The sequence below is a fragment of the Ceratotherium simum genome, chromosome X (genome assembly GCF_057802395.1).
Source record: "Ceratotherium simum simum isolate JZ-2026a chromosome X, ASM5780239v1, whole genome shotgun sequence".
NCBI classification, from domain to species: Eukaryota; Metazoa; Chordata; class Mammalia; order Perissodactyla; family Rhinocerotidae; genus Ceratotherium; species Ceratotherium simum.
The window spans coordinates 51,179,490-51,198,291 of NC_141940.1; the positions used below are offsets into that span (position 1 = coordinate 51,179,490).

General features: G+C 36.2%; 1 protein-coding gene across 2 annotated transcripts in view; it reads left to right on the top strand.

Moving 5' to 3' along the window:
• Nucleotides 1-318: 318 nt before the first annotated feature.
• The window catches only part of LOC147911859 (uncharacterized), a 434,190-nt gene continuing 415,706 nt past the window's right edge, over nt 319-18,802 (top strand). For both annotated transcript variants that reach the window (XR_015550692.1, XM_087427626.1), the window contains exons 1-2: nt 319-570; nt 2,344-2,431. Coding sequence is in view for 1 of the 2 variants with exons in the window: in XM_087427626.1 (XP_087283752.1) it covers nt 2,399-2,431 (33 nt within the window). In the remaining variant the exon portion in view is untranslated. The remainder of the gene's footprint in view (nt 571-2,343; nt 2,432-18,802) is intronic.

Sequence of the window (18,802 nt, forward strand, 5' to 3'; positions counted from 1 at the left end):
CTGTACGTAGATGGGTGTATTTCCTCCCAGTCTGTCTCTTGATTAGGTTTTATCACAAGTTCTTTGCTTAAATCAAAAGGTGAATTCAAGTTGGGTGGGTGTAAGAAGCTAACTGGAAAGACATCTTATTGGTATTTGTACCTTTTCAGTTTAAGCCTGTGGGGTGGGCAGGTGCCAAGGATATTTGAATCAGTAAAGCTAGAATTCCGGAAAAGCAAGCGGTCTGTGGTAGGTGCTTCAACCACCTTGCTAGTGGAAGTTGGAGAGAGCCCGGAAACCCGTTGCGCTTGCATATTTGTTGGGCTGCAGTTTTGTCCATCACACTTGCTCAGCCAATGAATGATGTCAGAAGGAGGAGCCGACTGGGAAAAAAGCTCAGGAGCAGGGGGCAGGGGCGTGAGAAAAGCTTTCACGGGATCTTTTTCCGCGCCTTCTTTCTAGTGCGCTGTGTTCTTTTGCTGTGATTCGAAGCTGAGGCCAGCTGCCCCCTTCTCTGTCCTCAACCTGACAGAGGAGATCGTCACCTCCTCCCCCTCCTCCTCTGCTGCAGTCGTCGCCACCTGATCCTTTGTGAGTTCTTTCCTATCCTGAATTGGGCACTGAGCGTTCACGGTAGTCACTCTAAACGTTTGCTCTTTTCCTTTAATATGGCAGATTCAGTAATGAGGGGCTTTCCTAAGTAGCATCCGGGCTGCTGAAGAGGCAGTGGAAGAAACTGTCGTGCTAAGTAAAGAAAGTGACAACACAGATAGTCAAATGATGCAAATGCCCCATTCTGTCGAGGTCTAGCCGTACCAGTGTCCTTGCCCTCAAAAAGCTTCAGGGGCCACGTGATAAGATACAAGCCAGATTTGAAAAGGAATTGCAGCCTTTTCAAAAGTATAAACCCTCACTTGATGAGATGTTTGTGCCCACCAGCACACCTATTAGGACCACCTGCGGTATAATAACTTCAATACACTTAGGCATTATTTCAAATTTTGTTTTGTGTTTTTTGTAGAGTATATTTTTTAAATTAAAAAATGAAATATTTAAGTATTAAAACACATGGCATTTAGAAGTATACTTTTCTTCAAGAGTTTTTGCACTATGCTTCACTGAAAGTTCTCTTTATTGTTATTTCATCTTCTTCTGATTATGAAATATGTACATTATAGCAAATTTGGAAAATATACTGAAAAGTATAAATATTATTTTACACAATTCTGCATTCAAAGATAACCATGGTTTACCTGAAATAGAAATATCTATATGTATCTTTATTAACATGATAACTACTGTTCTATCCCTTTCGCTTTTCATTTAGTGTATTTTGGAACCCTTTCTATATTAGTGCATGTAAACTTCATTTTTTTAAACATATATTAAAAGGATATACCATAATTTTTTCATCAGTTTCTTATGATGGGCATTTAGGTTAGGAGCATCTTTTTCTAATTGGTTAGTAATTATAAGCACTGTCTTTGAATTAAGGACAAATATTGCATATTTTGAAACATTTTCCCTTTTGATTTTGTTCAGTTTATTTTTCCCTGCCAAAGAGTTTTAATGTAACTATAGTCACATTTATCTTTTTTTCCTCCATTATGGATTTTGGCTATTTGGCTTAGAAAGACCTTTCCACACCAAGATTATTTTTATTAATTATTCATGTTTTCTTGCAGTAGTCTTATAGTTTCATTTAAAGCTTTAATCTTTCTGGAATAACTTTGATGTAAAGATTGAGGTAGCTATACCACTTTTCTTTTTCTCAACACAATGAACCAGTTGTTTCAACACCATTTACTGAATATTGAATATCCAATGTAATTAATTGCTGCCTTTATTATATAATTCATTCTCTTATGTGTTTGAACCTATTTCTGGACTGTTCTGTTCAGAAGTGTTATTCTTGTGCCAGTATAAATCTTTTAAAATATAAATTTCTCATATACATTTTATTATCTGGTAAGAATACTTCCTTATAAAACTTTTAAAGATTTTTTTTGGATATTTTCATATATTTACTTTTCCAGATCAACTGCAGTATCACTTTTTTTCAGGCTCCCTCCCCAAAGTGTATGGATATTTTGATTGGAGTTTGTTTGAATTATAGATTCATTTACAGAGAATCAGGAATTTCATATTATTTAGTCTTCTTATCCAAGGACAAGATGTGTCTTTCTATTTAATCAAATCTTGTTTATATCCTTCAGTAGAATTTTAAAGTTTACCTGTTAAAATAAGTTTTCAAAAATATTCAGAACCTGTTCCTCAGTCTCTTCTTCCTTTGTTTGTCTTTTGCTTATGCTGTTTTGCTTATTTTTAAATTGTCTATGCTTAGGCATTATCCCTTTTTTTCAGCTTTGAATGGGGGCAACTGTTTGCTGAAGTGTGATGTGTGAAGAGGTCAGAGGAAATGAGCTTGAGCACCTCAGGAACTTCAGTTCAGGTTTGTCTCATATCCTTCTCCCTCCAAATTATTATATCTTCTGTTGGAGGCCATTTCTCTCCTCAGTTTATGCTGTTCTCTCCTTCCTCAGCCCTCATCATCACTGGCTTTGGAATGAGTGGTAGGTCAGCGTGACTCAATGAAATATCTTGAGTTAGAGGTGTTCTGTGGTGACCTTCTAGTTGATTTCTGCTCAACTGACTGGACAGCATCTGTAGAGTTACTTGTTGCTTGTGTCTCTCTTCATATTGAAGCAGTCTCCAGAGGCTGTCAGAAAATGAAGAGGATAAGCTGGTATAATTTCTCCTTTACTTCACCTCCCTTTTTGTTTTGTGTTATGGAGCTGTTTTCCTAAGGGATCATTTCTTGCTGCTTTGACTGTCTGCCACAGGCCTAAATGAAACGTTCAGGGCTTGAACACTTAAGGGAATCTGCCTACTGCCTGAGACCTGTGAAAGCAAGCATTGATTCAGAGTCCTGCATTTTTTTGTTTCAAATTTCGTTGTAACTGGAAGATATTCTTTCCAGTGTGTGGCTTGGAATTGTGGCCATTTCTTTGATTTGAAGATCTTTTCTGCCTTTATTTTTTATTCAGACGATTCTGATGCATAGGCAGGATTGAGAACCACAGAGCAACGTAGAGGGAAATCTCCAAGAGGAGAGTATGTAGTGTTCAGTTCATTAACAACTCTCCTAACTGAATAATGTTCCTGAAATACCGGTTTGGTGAATTTGGCTTTGGCCAAATGGGTAAATTAACCCAGCTTCATCTGTTGGTAAAAGCATCCTTAATCAACATTTTTAAAACCGTTTTATTTTGAGATAATTAAAGACTCACAGAAAGTTGCAAAAATAGAACAGAAAGGTCTTGTGTACCCTTCACCCAGTTGCTCCTAGTGGTAACACCTTACATGACTGTAATACAATACCCCAACCAGGACATTAACTTTGGTACAATCTACAGACCCCATTCAGATTTTGCCAGATTTTACATGCATTCCTGTGTGTGTGTGCATGTTTGTATTTCTATGCAGTTTTACCACATGTATGGATTCATGAAACTACCACTACAATCAAGATTCAGAACTGTTCCATTACCACAAAGAAACTCCCTCATACTAACCTCCTTCCTCCTGTCCCTAACTTCTGGAAGCCATTAATTTGTTTTCGTTCTTGAAATGAAAATATTATACAGATGGGTGTATAAATGAAATTACAGTATGTAACCTTTTGAGATTGACCTGTTTTCACTCAGCAAAATAACCTTAAAATCCATCCAAGTTGGAGCCAGCCCCTGATGGCCTAGTGGTTAATGTTTGACGCTTACCATTTCCACGGCCTGGGACCGCTTCCCAGTCATGGAACTGCACTACCCATCTGTCAGTTGCCATTCTGTGGTGGCAGCTCACATACAAGAACTAGAATGACTTACAAATAGGATATACAACTGTGCACTGGGGCTTCAGGGAGGACAAAAGAAAAAAAAGAAGAAGATTGGCAACAGCTATTAGCTCAGGGTGAATCTTCCCCAGCCGAAAAAAAAAAAAATCCAAGTTGTACCTATATCAATAGGTTGTTTTTTTTATTGCTAAGTAGTATTCCAGTGTGTTAATCACTCATCTGTGACTATTCTATGGGAGAATAAAACCAGGTGGAAAGGAAACAGGACTGCCAGTGGCCAGAACCTCCCATAGGGACAAAAGAAGGAATTACAACATTTTCCTTCCTAAAATCTGAAAGTTTAACAGTATCAATAGAAAGTGCATATGCAGTGCTTACTATGCTCCAAGAATATACAAATTATTATTCATGTAATCCTTACTACAGTCTTATGAGGTAGGTACAATTATTATCTCTATTTAACAAGTGGGGAGACTGAGGTACAGAGAGGTGAAGTAACTTGTCCAAGCTCATACAACTGGTAAGTGACAAAGCCAGGCTTTAAACTTGGCAGTCTGGCTCAAGACCATGTTCTTAACTGCTCTATTATACCACCTCTCTACCATGTATACCACATTTCTACCATGCTATATCACCTAGAGAAGCAGCTTCCTTGTGCATACTCAGGACTAGATAGGGCCCAGGGGAAGCAGCTGAGAAGTAATAAGTGCAACCTGGAGGCACAGGGGATGCCCATCTATAGAGGAAAACTAAGAATTCCATCTTATCTAACAGTGGTGCTCCCTGAATCTACTTGTAGCTCATGTCTGAGTAACTTTGTCAGAGTTTATAGCTTAGTGAGACCACTGGATAGGGGTTAGCCTCCAGGTCATATCCATCATACACAGGGGTATGATGAGAACTGGTTTAGTAAATTTATATTTCAGTTAAATGCAGGGTGATCCATTACTATTAAAGATTTCTTTTACTTTTCCAACTTCTTATATTTTTATCATTCTCTGTTTTCCTGTAGTTAGCAGCAATAAAGAGCCTTTAAATCAATAGATGTAAGAAGGCAAAAGAAGCTGAAAAAGTGATTTACTCCTCAGCATCCTTGAGCAGAAGCTAAAGGTACATTTAGAGGAATTGGGCATTGTAGAGGATGAAAGCATGGGTTTGAAGTCTAATAGACTTGGTATTGACTCCCACTTTTGTCACTTATTGGTTGTGTGACCTTAATGCAAGTTGCTTAACCCCTCTAATCTTCTTTTTTCATGTCTATAAAATGGGACAGTTACCTGACTACTTCATAGAATTATTGTAAGGCTTAAATGAGGTACTGTTTATCAAATAGTTTGGCAGGCAGTAACCATTCAAATAATAATTATTGTTATTGCTATAATTAGGATGAGTGAATTTTACTTGGAATCCCAGGTGAAATATCATGATAATAAAGATATTAAAATTGGTATTATCTTATCCAAGCCTATCTGTCTTCAAGGAAAAGAAATCCTCTTTCTTTCATGGATTTCATGTAACCATTCTTGTTGTTTCTTGGACTTTTTCCTCCCTAAGTCGAAAGCTCTGAACTGATTCCTGGTAAACACCTTACTTGCCTGCATCATCCCTATATCTTCAGTCTTTCAAGGTCATTTTAAATTTTTATCCATTCCTCCAAAGAGCCAGTAGTCTATCCAATCTGTTGCCTGACCAAAAGTCTACGACATGAACTCTTTTCTTTAGTAATGTTGAATACAACTGCACCTTTCCCAGACCCCGGATGCCCGTTTCTGTGTAAGATAAGGATTTATAAACTGTTTCCAGTGTGGAATGCTTTCCTCACAACTTCTTCTAGTTTTGGCCAGGGTATTAACAGGGGACACAGAAGACAGGTCAGTGATTTTTTCTGCCACGGTTTCCAAAGATGTTCTTTTGGCCAGGAAGTTCATTTTTAAGAATTGCTTGCAGAAGTTTAAGAGAACACAAGAGGTGAAAGGCCATGAAAGGCATACCACATAGCATCTACTTAAAACATTTGTACCACACCCCATATGAAATGAAATTTGAGGCAGGTAAAAATCTTTCTTGTAATATTTTCTTTAAACTATCACCTCTATTTACAAATTGAGGTAAAATATCACAATGTTAGATCTGCTGAAATTGTTATTAACTCACACCAACCCGTTTGCTTTAAGGGAGAACATCCCTTTAAACCCAATAAAAAATAAGGATTATGTGACTAAGATGCATTACTTACAATTATTTAGGTGTCTTTCAAGTTTTAATGGAGTTTTTCAGTCTTTGGATTGAAAGACAAATTTTAAAAAACGCACCAGGATAAATAAATCACTTAAAAATTTTTTTTGTTATTTTTGGCTGGGTTCAGGGTGTAAGGAAAGCATTTCAACAAATGTAACATACTTTTAAGTATTGGAAGAGTTGAACTTTCACAGCATAATTACCATGTCAGCAGATTGCTAGTTAATTGCAATTCTTTTGTGCAAAGACTACAGCTGTTTTAATTAGGCTAAAGGGCTAGGGAAAGAACATAGCTTTTTTTAAAAATCTATATAGATGAAGAGGCTTTAGGAAGATGAATCCAGACTTACTGCAATTGGAATCTATACTAAAGGAACAATCTTTCAGCAGCATGTGGGAAAGTATCAGAAAATTTCTCTAATTTAGGGAAATCTCTGGTTGATTTTCTGAACACCAGTTTTGAAAATAAGATAGGTCTTTTCAAATGTTGTGTTTAGGTTTGTTTAGCTTGTGTTATTAAATATTCCCGCAAGTGTAATTATTAGTGATAAAAATAACTTTACAAGACCCAACAAAAAAAATGCTATGTATTAAACTACATGCTTGAGGAAGTATTAACTCAGTTTGGTTTTCATTTCAAGATATTTTCATGAGGAAACAAGAGATTACAAATGGTATTGGCATACCTCAATTACCAAAATATTTATATTTGAAAAGAGAATATTTACTTGTTTTATTTGATGCAGAAATACTTATTTGATATTGAATATGGCTTAAGTCTCTGTATTGTCCTAATATTATCATCTTTTTTTAGTAAGCAAAAAGTGTTTGTGTAAAGTGTGGTTGTGTCAAAGTTTTGATACTCAGGGCAGATTAACAAATTTTCATCCACCAAAAATGTATGGGATGATTTTTAAAAATATCAGAATTTGTTGACGTATAAGATCCATTACTTGGCCTGTTTTCTCTATCCAGCAACCTGCTTTGTGATAGTTTTCCTGAGGGTATCTTGTACCTAAGGAAACGTAGAAGAGAGAATACTGGGTGGTATTCCTCATTCAATTTTAAGATCTGTCTTGATATTCTCAATTTAAAACCATACTAACACCATTTATAAAACAATGTATAAGATGAATGACAAACTTAGGAGAAAACTATTTGTAAAAGAAATGAATAGGCAATTCAGAAAAGTATGTATTTTTATGTCTATTAGCCTGTTGGCTAATAAATATGAAAAATGCTCACCTGCACTACTAATAAAAAAGATGAAAATTAAAATAACAATGAGATACTGTTATTTACCTGTTTTGTTGGCAAAATTGAAATTTAAAAATGCCCATCACTGTTCCATAATGTGGAGAAAATGCCCTGTCATATGCTGAAAGTGGAAAGGTAAAATGGTACATGGTTTCTGGAGTATTATTTGGCAATACTTAATAAAAACCTTAAAAATATGCATATTCTTTGACTCAGCAAATCTTCAAGGAATTTGCCTTAAGGAAATAAATATTCATTTAAAAAGAAAAGAATGTTCATTTCAGTGTTGCTTATAATACCAAAATGTCTGAAAAAATTTAAATGTCCCAAAAGATAGGATTTAATTTATGTTATTATTTATTCATACAGTGAATAATATAAAGGCATTTAAAGTAATAATGTAGATCTGTACTGACATTCAAAGGTGGCTAAGGTAAATGTAATGAAAAATGTCTCAAAATATGGAAATGTGTGCATATATATGTAAATTATGTATAGTACACAAAAATGTTGATACTGGTTATCTTATGTAATAAGGTCTTAGGTAATTTATATTCATGATTTTTGGTATTCTAAATTTTATGTGGGGGCTGGCCCCATGGCATAGTGGTTAAGTGCGCATGCTCTGCTGCTGGCGGTCCCGGTTCGGATCCCGGGCACACACTGATGCACCGCTTTTCAAGCCATGCTGTGGTGGCGTGCCATATAAAGTGGAGGAAGGTGGTCAGGGATGTTAGCCCATGGCCAGTCTTCCTCAGCAAAAAAAGAAGAGGATTGGCATGGATATTAGCTCAGGGCTAATCTTCCTCACACAAAAAATAAATAAATAAATTTTATGTAATGATCAGAACTTACTGTTGTGGTCAGAAAAAATATAGTGGGAGAAACAGGGACATGTTAGAATTATAGACAATTATGTGGAGCTGTAGAGTTGGAAAACATAAAGAATTGTAAAGGTGCTATGTAGGCACATATTTTAGCTATGCAATATCAGAGACTGATTTTTAAAATAATGTATTTGAAGCATACACACAAGTGGTGTTCCCTTCGCAGTGGTCGCCTTAAGACCAAACGCTTATTCCAGTAATGCTGACACTAACAGAATGTTAAAGATTATCTATTTCCTCATTTCATAGTTGAGAAATCTTGGGCTCTTTGCATCTAAATACTCTCCAAGGTCACACAACAGCTAGGTAGTGGGAGGTTCACAAAAACCATGCTACTTTCCCTTTTCATTTTTTGGATAATTAACTAATACTATAAAACCAAGTCTTTCCAACCTCTCTAACCTTCTATGGTTACTTTTCCCTTTAATATCCAAATAACCTAGCTTCAGCCGTCCTTCCTCAAATTACCTAACTAACCTAACCAAGTAACCTAGTCATCACCTGGTTTCCTTTCCCAAGTATTTCTGAGAAACACTAGAGAATGCTTGGTTACGTGTTCCAAACGTGTGTCTGCTTGTCACTTATCAGTTCTTTCTTAGGGCCAGTGCTTCAGACTTTTACACTGGTCATATTGTGTTATCTCACAACCACATCTCCGTGCTGCTGCCACTTACCCCAATCCACATTACACTGAGAATTAACACATCACACTAAAAAGTAAATCCCTAAAACATTGTCAATATCTGACTCTTATACTTCACAAAACTTAATATTGACAGTTTGGGAATAGCAGAAGGAAATTATCAGACAGAAAAAGGAAATTTTAAAACTAGCCATCAGAGATCCAATGTCTATGCCTCTGCACAGGGATCCGTTAACGGCAATCCTCCCTGATGCCATACATGTTGCAAGTGCCAAACTTCTTTCCCACACTGGGAATCCCCTTGACCCCCTCCTTCTTTACAAGTGACTAGGGTTCCCATTGTTCTTGGGGATTAGAGAAAAAAAGAGTATCTTCTTCTCTCCCAGTCAAAGGCCTGTTGTTTTCCCGATGGGAAAGTTGAAAAACTTATTTCCTTCATCAAAAACTCCACTGTTGTCACAACTAGTCTAGCCACCATGTTACAGATAAAACAATTGTAATAGCACATTTATCAGTGTGGATTTTTCAGATATATGTGGGGTGTGTGAATTTCCTTCTGTGAACCAACAAAAGGATTTTGAATTAGAGAGCCTCTATCATCTTTTCAACTGCCTCTCTTGGTTTCAGCTTGTCTCTCTCACTTTTTCTACTGTTTCTGCTTGAGCTTTTTCTGCCTTAACTCCTGTTTTTTCTTTTCACATGTTCTCTTGCTTTTGGCTTCCTGGACAGATGATTGAGTCAATTTTGGCTTGGCTACTCCTGTTCTATACCATTTTTTTGCATAGTTAAGTGTACTATAATCTGTAAAGATGAATTGGAAGTCTCAGACAGGGCAATTGTTTTTACTTCTAAATTGGGTAAGATCAATTTACTAATCAAATTAATCTGGTTCTAAAAATCCCAGCTGAGGAATTGACTAACCATCGGAGATGACTGTCTTCATAAAGGTACAAAATACGTTAAGAGCAGCACGCTCAGTGGCAAACAATGCCTGAAAAAAATTCAAACATCCTCAGTATAGAAATAAAAATAGAATAAATTTTGATGTTGAACATAGTTCAAAGTTTTCTTACATTCTTCACTTTAAGACTTCAAGTTCTCGTGTTAGTAATTGACAAGGTGTTTTCTCCAGCTGCTAAATCCCTGAGACAAGTCTATGACTTTCTATTTTAAATAATACTGAAGTAATTTCTCTTCTCCAGCATTTCTCCCCTCTACTCTCCCTCATTCCCCTCCACAAGATCACAGAGGAAAAATCAAGAACTTCTCTCCCTCCTCCAACCCACAAAAGTAATTATTTTGCTCTTCTTTTGAAAATAACAGCTTTATTGAGATATAATTCACAGACATTGCAATTTACTTTTAAGGTATACAATTCAATGGTTTTTGGTATATCATAGAATTGTGCAACTGTCACCACAATCAACATTTTCATCACCACATAAAGAAACCCTGTACCTATTAGCAGTCACTCCTCGTTTTCCCCACCTCCCCCTTCCTCCAGTCCTAGGCAACCACTAATCTTCTATCTATCTCTATAAATTAGTCTATTCTGGAAATTTCATATAAATGGAATCATATTAAATGTGGCTTTTTGTGACTCTTCTTTGACTTAGCATAATGTTTCCAAGCTTTGTCCATATTGTAGCATGTATCAATACTTCATTCCTTTTAATGGCCAAATAATATCCCATTATATGGATATACCATATTTTGTTCCATTCACCAATTGATGACTTTTGGGTTGTTTCCACTTTTTGGCTATTATGAATAATGCTACTATGAATATTCATGTGGACATATGTTTTAATTTCTCTTGGAATAAAATTGCTGGGACATGTGATAACTCTATGTTTAACCTTTTGAGGAAGTACCAGACTGTTTTCCAAAGTGGCTACACCATTTTACATTCCCACCAGCAATATAGGAAGGATACATTTCTCCATATCTTTGCAAATACTTGTTATGATCTGTCTTCTTGATTCCAGCCACTTTAGAGGGTATGAAGTGGTATCTCAATATGGTTATGGTTTTGATTTGAATTTCCATGATTACCAATGATGTTAAGCCAGATTTAAAAGAAGACATAATTGTTGATTAATGGTTGACTTTTCAGAGAGAAGAGGAAAGAGTGGAAGAACTGCTTCCTTTTAATAATAATAAACATCAATTCCAAAGCCAAATTAGATGGTTTGTGTATCTCCCCGTCCCCACTCCCTTTTTTTAAGTACTGCCTTAGTGCTATTTACATAGCTAATTAAAAGTTGTATACATAACTGAGAGTCTTCACTCAGGACAAGTCAAATGCCATTCGTTTTCTTTTCCTCAACATGATTTGCATTTTTTCCTTCAGTTGAAGGACCTGCTGCTTGGAAATCTCCTTGGACAGAAGGGAGCTGAGTGACATTTCCATCCTATTTCTTCCTCTACTTTCCACACCTTGGTGGTATACATTATTTTTTTTCTTGCTGCCATAACAAATTTCTACGAATTTAGCAGCTTAAAACAACACAAATTTGTTATCTTACAGTTCTGTAGGTCAGAAGTCCAGTATGGGTCTCATTAGGCTAAAATCAGGTGTCTGCAGGGCTGGGTTCCTTTCTGGAGACTCTAGGGGAGAATAATTTCCTTGCTCATTTAGGTTGTTGGCCAAATTCAGTTCCTCATGGTTGTCAAACTGATGTCTCCATTTCCTTGCTGGCTGTCCCAGCTTCTGGAGGACGCTCATATGACTTGGCTCGTGAACTCCTTCCTCCATCTTCAAAAGCCAGCTGCCTTTTCCACTTTTATTTTTATTTTTTTCAGCTTTATTGAGGTATAACTGACAAATAAAATTGTCATATGTTTAAAGTATACATCGTGGTCATTTGATATATGTATACATCGTGAAAGGATTCCCACCTTCTAATTAACTAACACATCCATTACCTCACATATTTATTTATTGTTTGGTAAGAACATTTAAGTTCTACTTTCTTAGCAAATTTCAATTATATAGTACAGTGTTACTGACACTTTTCATTTTTCTTGAAATTGTTTTTTTCTCTTTTTGTATGGGTCCTATATATTAGTCTATCTTTACCTCTTGTCTAGTATTCTGTAGGCTTTGTTTATTTTATCACTCTTGTGTAAGGATCTGTATTTCTTTCTGAAGAAGTTATTAATTGCATGTTTACTTCCTCTTGGAGAGAGGTAGAGAGAAAATTGGGCTCAGCATTTGCACTGTAGTTGGTGATAACTTCTTCAGTGAGAGTTCACGTTTCCATATAGGTCTTTCTTTGGGGATCATCACAGAAATTTCTGACTTCTGTGATATTTTAGATGATTTTTTTCCCTGTCAGTTGCTTAAGTAGTTCTGGGCTAAAGGAGAGGGATGTTAGAGATATACTATTTTGTTGATCAGTATCTTTCTGATATACTGTGTGAGGGCAAAACTCATTCTTGGAAGAAATATTTAAGGAGTATTTACCTATACAACTCTACTGGGTCCACTGCTCAGGTGGTTATTGTAAGGAGCTCTGTTGCAGCAATTCTTTGTGGGTAATAGTTAATGTCAGGGCCTTAATGTCCTGGCAGACGTGAGTTCATTATGTCACTGTTCTATCAGTCAACTGTTTCAATTTTCCACACAAACATATCCTGCCTGCCCTGGGAGTATTGTGTTAGGAGAATTAGTTCTAGCAACTGCCACTTTAGTGACTTATAATGGGTATAACCAGTGTGGTATTTAATTTTATGTGTCAACTTGACTGGGCCATGGGGTGCACAGATATTTGTTTAAATATTATTCCAGGTGTCAGTGAGGGTGTTTTGGGATAAGATTCACATTTGAATTAGTAGACTGAGTAAAGCAGATTGCTCTCTCTAATGTGGGTGGGCCTTATCCAATCAGTTGAAGATCTGAATAGAATAAAAAGGCTGACTGTCCTGCAATTTAGAGGAAACTCCTCCTGCCTCACTGCCTTGGAGTTGGACATCAGTTTTTTCTTGCCTTTGGCCTCAAACTGAAACATCAGCTCTACCTGGGTCTCAAACCTGCTGGCCTTTGGACTGGAACTATACTATCAGCTCTCCTAGTTCTCAGGCCTTTGGACTTGGACTGAAACTATGCCATTGGCTCTCCTAGGTCTCCAGCTTGCTGACTGCAGATCTTGGAACTTAGCCTCTAAATTGTGCAAGCCAATTCCTTATAATAAATCTCTTATACATATGCATACACATAAATATATAATCTCCCATTGGTCTGTTTCTCTGGAGAACCCTGACTACTACAACCAGTATCCTCACTTTTCTTCACAGTAACTCCCCACCCCCACCTTGGGAAATCTTTTTTTTTTCTTCTCATAACTCTTATGCAACCTATAACCACCCTTCTGATAGAGGCTAATCTCAGTGAGTCTTGGAGGTCCAGCATCCCCTACCCTTCTAAGGAAGGCTTTACTTTATATATATATTGAGGCTCCAATCTCTCTACCTCTACATAAGTAGTAGCCCTCCATTCATTGTTTATTTTGTATTTTCCAGGCAATTCCAATTTATTTAACAATATTTGGCCCCCTCTTGTATCTCCTGGCATCATAGTTGGAAATCAACTCTGATTTAGCTGGCAATTTTTCTCACTGAAAAAGGATAAATAAACTAGAAGTTTCATCAATGCCATGTTTTTTTCTCTGGTAGTGCCTCTGTTACACATATATCTGAACAAACTGGCTTTAGAGTTTGACAGACCTAAATTCAAGGCCATGATGTCTGAGGCAACTTAGTTTAATTTCTCCAAAGTCAATTTATTCATCAGTAAATGGGGATAATAATAGCACTTACCTCATAAATTTGTATGGAATAAATAAGATAATGTGCATAACTCTTAGCACAGGGTCTCTGCCACATAGTAAATGATCAATAAATTGTAACTATAATTAGTACTGATATTAATATTATTCAGTAGACTAAGGAGATAAGTGAATTTCTATACCTATTCTTTCCAACTTATTACCTAGTCTCTAAGATATATTTTCTTAGTCCTGTATATGAAGTGGTTCTCTGGAAAATCAAGCTCATTTTGTTTCCCTCTATCTACAGAGAATACACACACAGATTGGCAAGATTTGGGGTGGATTTTCAGTAAACAAAGTTAATCTTTTAGAACCTGTGATGAATCTAGGTAAAAAACAAGAGTTATTTATGGTGCTAGAAAAAGCAATAATATTAATTATTTCCAAGTGCACACACAAGACTTTCTGTATGAAAATTCTGATCAAATAGGAGGGAATTGCAAATGTAATTTTCAAAAGTAAAGAACCTTATCGTTACCTATCATAAAACAGCCTCTGTTCCTGAGGAGTTTCTAAGCAAAGACAAAGTTATTAATATTGTTACATTCCAGTTACTCAAGTAGATCATTGCATGTATTTTTACAAAAGTCAAAATTCATGCATGGATAAGCTTTAAATTTTTATTCTATACATACATACATATATATTATCAGCAAAATGTTCATAGTATTAGAAATCAAAGTAGAACAAATGTTGATGTTGATCATAGTTCATACCTTTTTTCTTCCTTCACTCTGGAGTGACCCAGACCTGGGATTCAAATACTGCTTTTCTAGTTATTAGTCATGTCATCTTGGGCAAGGGAATCATTTTTAAAACTAGGGGATATATAGAGTTATGGATCATGTCTCTGTGTCCATATTCTTTATACTATTTATTCACTTTTGCAGTTAAATTGTGCATATATACATAGAGGAAAATAATTTATTTCGTTAAATGGAGTCTATTGTGGGGCACTTATTAGAAGGCAGGGAATTTACGTTTTAGCAAAAAGACCAGAGCATTAATTAGGAATTAGTGGCTCACATATTTCTAGACTTTTGGGTTCAAATATATTTATAATTGTTATTTGAAAAAAATCAGTTTGACCATAATAGCCCCAAACCATGATTTTGGCCACTTACATGAAAATACAGAAATGTTGTGATAGGAGGTCTTCTCTGGGCAAGTAACATACCTGTTGAACAAAACATTTTCATGAATATTTCGTGAGACATATGTTCTCTGTCAAAATATATAGTCTACTGTCTATTATCAGCTCTGACTAAAGAATGTGGCCAAAGAATGCGGTCTTGTTTACTGTGACCCACTAAGACCTCTGGGTAGGGTAGGTGGCACTGTGGTTTTTATCTGTGGATCCAAGCTGGACCATGGCGAATCAAAACAGCTGAATATATTGTTCTTATCCTGTTATCCAGTGTGTGTTGCTGTGCAGATATAGCTTAATAATCACAACAACAGCATATCTTCTCTAAATCCTCTAATGCTTCCATGATGGGTATATTTTATGGAATATACTGTGAGGAGATGAATCTTTTCCTGGAAGCTGGTACTTAGGATCTTTTTCAAAATTTCTAAGGTACAAATCTGCATAGAGATTTGCATGCAAGTTGAAGATTTCCGGATTAGATGTATGTCAGAGAAACAAGTCTCATCAAATGTCACTTTGGCTTTTCTTTTCCTTTAACCAGCTCTCTGCAAGTGACAGGCTTTTAGTAAAGGGAAAACTTTGATATTTAGAGAGAAATATTCATGAAGATACCTAGTGTGGAGGGAAAGAGTGTTCCAGTCAGTAATTATTAACCAATTGAGTGAGATGGTTCTGGCTTCTTTCACAGGACAGAGGTAACCAAGTACATTTATGAGAACATACACAGGCATTCTCGCATGGTATTCCATATTTGTCAGTCTCTCTGGAAGTCACAGTAATTTCTCCGTGGTAACATTTCTTTCAATCTTGTTGGCCCTCAGAGCTGTAAACGCAATTTTTGTAAGAACTATTAGATAACCTTTAATAAGAAGACATAAAGGCTCCCTAAATATCAGGAGGAAATAGAGAGCACCTACTCCAATCCAGAAAGTATATTGGTACAAGAAAACTCTTCTCCATATTGCTGCTGCAATTTTCTGTGGTTTTTATCTACTCCAACAGTTAACATGGACTTGAATGCCTGGAATTTACAGGAAAGAATACTTGACTGGCAGACGCTTGATCCTGCCATGATTGTGTGAGCTTGGCAAGATTTAACCTCTGAGTGCAGGGAATCATCATTTAATAATCTGCTTCACATGTCTGTTAAGAAGAGAAATTTAGCCAAGAATATCCTAATCATCTATTATTATTGATATAAAAAGACCCAGTATATTTGTAAATAAAGTAATATTATTTAGCAAGTGATTATTATATTTTATAACTTTAAATTTAAGTCATCACTATTAACCCTTGTTTTTGTATTCGCTGGGGGAGGACATAACACTATTTTCTTTTTCAATGTTGTAGAGGCTTTATAATTTTTTTTAAATTTTTTGTTTATTGCAGTAACATTGGTTTATAACATTGTATAAATTTCAGGTGTACATCATTGTACTTCTATTTCTGCATAGATTACATCATGTTCACCACCCAAACACTAATTACAACCCATCACCACACACATGTGCTGAATTATCCCTTTCACCCTCCTCCCTCTCTGCTTCCCCTCTGGTAACCACCAATCCAATCTCTATCTCTATGTGTTTGTTTGTTGTTATTATCTACTACTTAATGAGTGAGATTATACGGTATTTGACCTTCTCCCTCTGGCTTATTTCACTTTGCATAATACCCTCAACGTCCACCCATGTTGTCACAAATGGCTGGATTTCATCATTTCTTATGGCTGAGTAGTATTCCGTTGTGTATATATACCACATCTTCTTTATCCATTCATCCCTTGATGGGCACTTAGGTTGCTTCCAAGTCTTGGCTATTGTGAATGACGCTGCAGTGAACACAGGGGTGCATGCATCTTTACGCATTGGTGTTTTCACGTTCTTTGGATAAATACCCAGCAGTGGAATAGCTGGATCATGTGGTAGTTCTATCCTTAATTTTTTGAGGAATCTCCATATTGTTTTCCAAGGTGGCTGCACCAGTTTGCACTCCCACCAGCAGTGTATGAGAGTTCCCTTCTCTCCACATCCCCCCCAATACTTGTTTCCTGTTTTGTTAATTATAGTCATTCTGACGGGCGTGAAGTGATATCTCATTGTAGTTTTGATTTGCATTTCCCTGATAGTTAATGATGTTGAACATCTTTTCATGAGTCTGTTGGCCATTTGTATATCTTCTTTGGAGAAATGTCTGTTCAGGTCTTTTGCCCATTTTTTAATTGGGTTGGTAGTTATTTTGTTGCTCAGATGCATCATTTCTTTATATATTTTGGAGATTAACCCCTTATCAGATGTATGGTTTGCAACTATCTTCTCCCAATTGTTTGGTTGTCTTTTTGTTTTGTTGATGGTTTCCTTTGCTGTGCAGAAGCTTTTTAGTTTGATGTAGTCCCATTTGTTTATTTTTTCTATTGTTTCTCTTGCCCGGTCAGCCATGGTGCTTGAAAATATGTTGCTAAGACTGATGTCGAAGAGCGTACTGTCTATGTTTTCTTCTAGAAGTTTCATAGTTTCAGGTCTTCCATTCAAGTCTTTAATCCATTTGGAGTTAATTTTTGTGTATGGTGTAAGGTAAGGGTCTACTTTCATTTTTTTGCATGTGGCTATCCAGTTTTCCCAACACCATTTGTTGAAGAGACTTTCTTTCCTCCATTGTATGTTCTTGGCTCCTTATTCGAAGATTAGCTGTCCATAGATGTGTGGGTTTATTTCTGGGCTTTCGATTCTATTCCATTGATCTGTGTATCTGTTTTTGTGCCAGTACCATGCTGTTTTGGTTACTATAGCTTTGTAGTCTATTTTGAAATCAGGGAGTGTGATACCTGCAGCTTTGTTCTTTTGTCTCAGGATTCCTTTAGCTATTCAGGGTCTTTTGTTGTTCCATATAAATTTTAGGATTCTTTCTTCTATTTCTGTGAAAACTGTTGTTGGAACTTTGATAGGGATTGCATTGTATCTATAGATTGCTTTAGGAAGTATGGACATCTTAACTATGTTAATTCTTCCAATCCAAGAGCATGGAATATCTTTCCATTTCTTTGTGTCTTCTTCAATTTCTTTCAGGAAAGTTTTATAGTTTTCGGTGTACAGATCTTTCACATCTTTGGTTAAGTTTATTCCTAGGTATTTTATTCTTTTTGTTGCCATTGTAAATGGGATTGTATTCTTAATTTCTCTTTCTTCTACTTCGTTGTTAGTGTATAGAAATGCAACTGATTTTTGTATATCAATTTTGCATTCTGCAACTTTACCGTATTCGTTTCTTACTTCTAAAAGTTTTTTGGTGGATTCTTTAGGGTTTTCTATATATAAAATCATGTCATCTGCAAATAGTGACAGTTTCACTTCTTCCTTTCTAATTTGGATCCCTTTTATTTCTTTCTCTTGCCTGATTGCTCTGGCTAGGACTTCCAGTACTATGTTAAATAAGAGTGGTGAGAGTGGGCATCCTTGTCTGTTTCCTGTTCTTAGAGGGATAGCTTTCAGTTTTTCACCACTGAGGATGATATTTGCTGTGGGTTTGTCATATATGGCCTTTATTATGTTGAGGTACTTTCCTTCTATACCCATTTTATTCAGAGTTTTTATCATAAATGGATGCTTTATCTTGTCAAATGCTTTCTCTGCATCTATTGAGATGATCATGTGATTTTTATTCTTCATTTTATTAATGCGGTGTATTATGTTCATTGATTTGTGAATGTTGAACCATCCCTGCATCCCTGGAATAAATCCCACTTGATCACGGTGTATGCGATTTGCTAGGATTTTGTTGAGGATTTTGGCATCGATGTTCATCAGTGATATTGGCCTGTAATTTTCTTTTTTTATGTTGTCCTTGTCTGGTTTTGGTATCAGGGTAATGTTGGCTTTGTAGAATGAGTTAGGGAGCTTCCCCCCCTCCTCAATTTTTTGGAACACTTTGAAAAGGATAGGTATTAAGTCTTCTTTGAATGTTTGG